This window comes from Phyllostomus discolor, chromosome 3 (assembly GCF_004126475.2).
Source record: "Phyllostomus discolor isolate MPI-MPIP mPhyDis1 chromosome 3, mPhyDis1.pri.v3, whole genome shotgun sequence".
Lineage (NCBI taxonomy): Eukaryota > Metazoa > Chordata > Mammalia > Chiroptera > Phyllostomidae > Phyllostomus > Phyllostomus discolor.
This window is the reverse complement of record NC_040905.2, coordinates 92,931,212-92,933,221: the sequence shown is the minus strand read 5'-3', so window position 1 is coordinate 92,933,221 and position 2,010 is coordinate 92,931,212. Positions and strand designations below refer to the sequence as shown.

At 68.9% G+C, this 2,010-nt stretch overlaps 1 protein-coding gene across 1 annotated transcript; it reads left to right on the top strand.

The window, feature by feature from the left end:
* The first annotated feature begins 552 nt into the window (after positions 1 to 552).
* On the top strand, positions 553 to 1,785 carry CLDN3 (claudin 3). Its single transcript, XM_028513982.2, has one exon. The coding sequence runs from the start codon at positions 758 to 760 to the stop codon at positions 1,418 to 1,420; it is 663 nt and encodes a 220-aa protein (XP_028369783.1). The 5' UTR covers positions 553 to 757; the 3' UTR covers positions 1,421 to 1,785.
* The last annotated feature ends 225 nt before the right edge of the window (positions 1,786 to 2,010 follow it).

Sequence of the window (2,010 nt, the reverse complement as noted above, 5' to 3'; positions counted from 1 at the left end):
TCCAGACCTCCAGGGCTGGCAACCCCATGGGCCTGAATCAGGCCGGAATCCGGCGCCGCGTGGGCCGCCCCAGAGGCAGGAGGGCAGAGCAGGTTCGCAGCTGGTGGCGCGGAACAGCCATGCCTACGCTGCCCCTTCCAGCCCCCGGGATCCGGCGCTGCTGGCGGCGCCCCCTTCCCCGCGCCGCCCCCTTCCCCGCGCCGCCCGTGGCGAGGACGTCGAAAAGTGTGCGCGCTCCAGCCAAACAGACTGTGACTTGCGCTCCAACCCCGGCCGGGCGCGGGGACTTGGCCTCCGAGCTGCGGCGGGGCAGCAGAGAAAGAAGCGGGGGCCCGAGGCCAGGCCCCGCCCCCGCCCGCGCGGCCCGCCAACCCCCAAGCGGTACGCCGCCCTTCCCCCGCCCGCGCTGCGTCCAGGTGGGATGCGGGGGCCACGTCACTGTCCCCAGGTCCCGGAGAGCGCGGCCCCGCCCCTCCCGCCCCCGCCGGAGCGCGGGGCACAAATCTAAGGCCAATTGGCCCCAAGTCAGGGCCAGCTCAGTCGCCGCCGCCCGCCCACAAAGCCACAGGCAGGTGCGGACGCAGCCGCAGCGCGAGCAGTCAGCGCGGAGCCGTTAGCGAGCGCGCGGTCGTCCCTCGGTCCGTCGGGGCGTCAGACGGTCGGCGCGCCGCAGTTCCTGCCCGGGCCCAGCGGCCGCGGCCCCTCGTCGTCCCTGCACCCGGAGCCGCCCGGCAGAGCGGGCTTTGGAGCGGCAGCCATGTCCATGGGCCTGGAGATCGCGGGCACCTCGCTGGCCGTGCTGGGCTGGCTGGGCACCATCCTGTGCTGCGCGCTGCCCATGTGGCGCGTGACGGCGTTCATCGGCAGCAGCATCATCACAGCACAGATCACCTGGGAGGGCCTGTGGATGAACTGCGTGGTGCAGAGCACCGGCCAGATGCAGTGCAAGGTGTACGACTCGCTGCTGGCGCTGCCGCAGGACCTGCAGGCGGCCCGAGCCCTCATCGTAGTCGCCATCCTGCTGGCTGCCTTTGGGCTCCTCGTGGCTCTCGTCGGCGCGCAGTGCACCAACTGCGTGCAGGATGACACTGCCAAGGCAAAAATCACCATCGTGGCGGGCGTGCTTTTCTTGCTGGCCGCCCTGCTCACCCTCGTGCCGGTGTCCTGGTCGGCCAACACCATCGTCCAGGACTTCTACAACCCCCTGGTGCCGGATTCGCAGAAGCGCGAGATAGGCTCTGGCCTATATGTGGGCTGGGCGGCCGCGGCGCTGCAGCTGCTGGGGGGTGCGCTGCTCTGTTGCTCCTGCCCGCCGTCTGAGAAGAAATATGTGCCGGCCAAAATCCTCTACTCGGCGCCGCGCTCCGCTGGGCCAGGCACCGGCACCGGAACAGCCTACGACCGCAAGGACTACGTCTGAGGGGCCGCCGCGCTCCACCAGCCCACGCGCTGGTGCACCCACCAGTCCAGCGGGCCGCCTTGCATCGGAGATCAGCCTAGCCCAGATGTCAGACACCCCTTCGCTGAACTTCGAGGGGCCAGCCCGTCGCCCCCTTCCCGAGCTGCCACCCCCTCTGCGGGCAGGGAACGGGACAGTGGAGCCTGGGGACCGGCCCGCATAGACAATGAAACCTCCCCCTCTGGAGCTCGGGGTAGGGTGGCCGCGGCTACCTGCCCGCCCCCTCGGGCCCAGGCCCCGAAGCCCTTGTTGGGCAGGCACCGGCAGCCTTGAAATTCTTCAAGGCTACTTGATATTCTTCAATAAAAGCCTTTCGTTTTGCAGTTGCCCGTGCGCCTCCTTGCCCTGAGTGCCAGGGCTGCGGACAGGTTTCCAGCCCCCTGCAAAGGCTGGTTTGGGCTGGATTCTGCCAGGGATGAAGCCTAGAGAGGGACAGAGGTTCAGTAACCAAGGAAGTGAGGTTGTAAACTGAACTGGGTGCTGGCTGGGTGGCCATTCGGCCCAGTCACCGGGGATTCAGCCGATTAAGGCCCAATCTGGAGAGGCAGGTG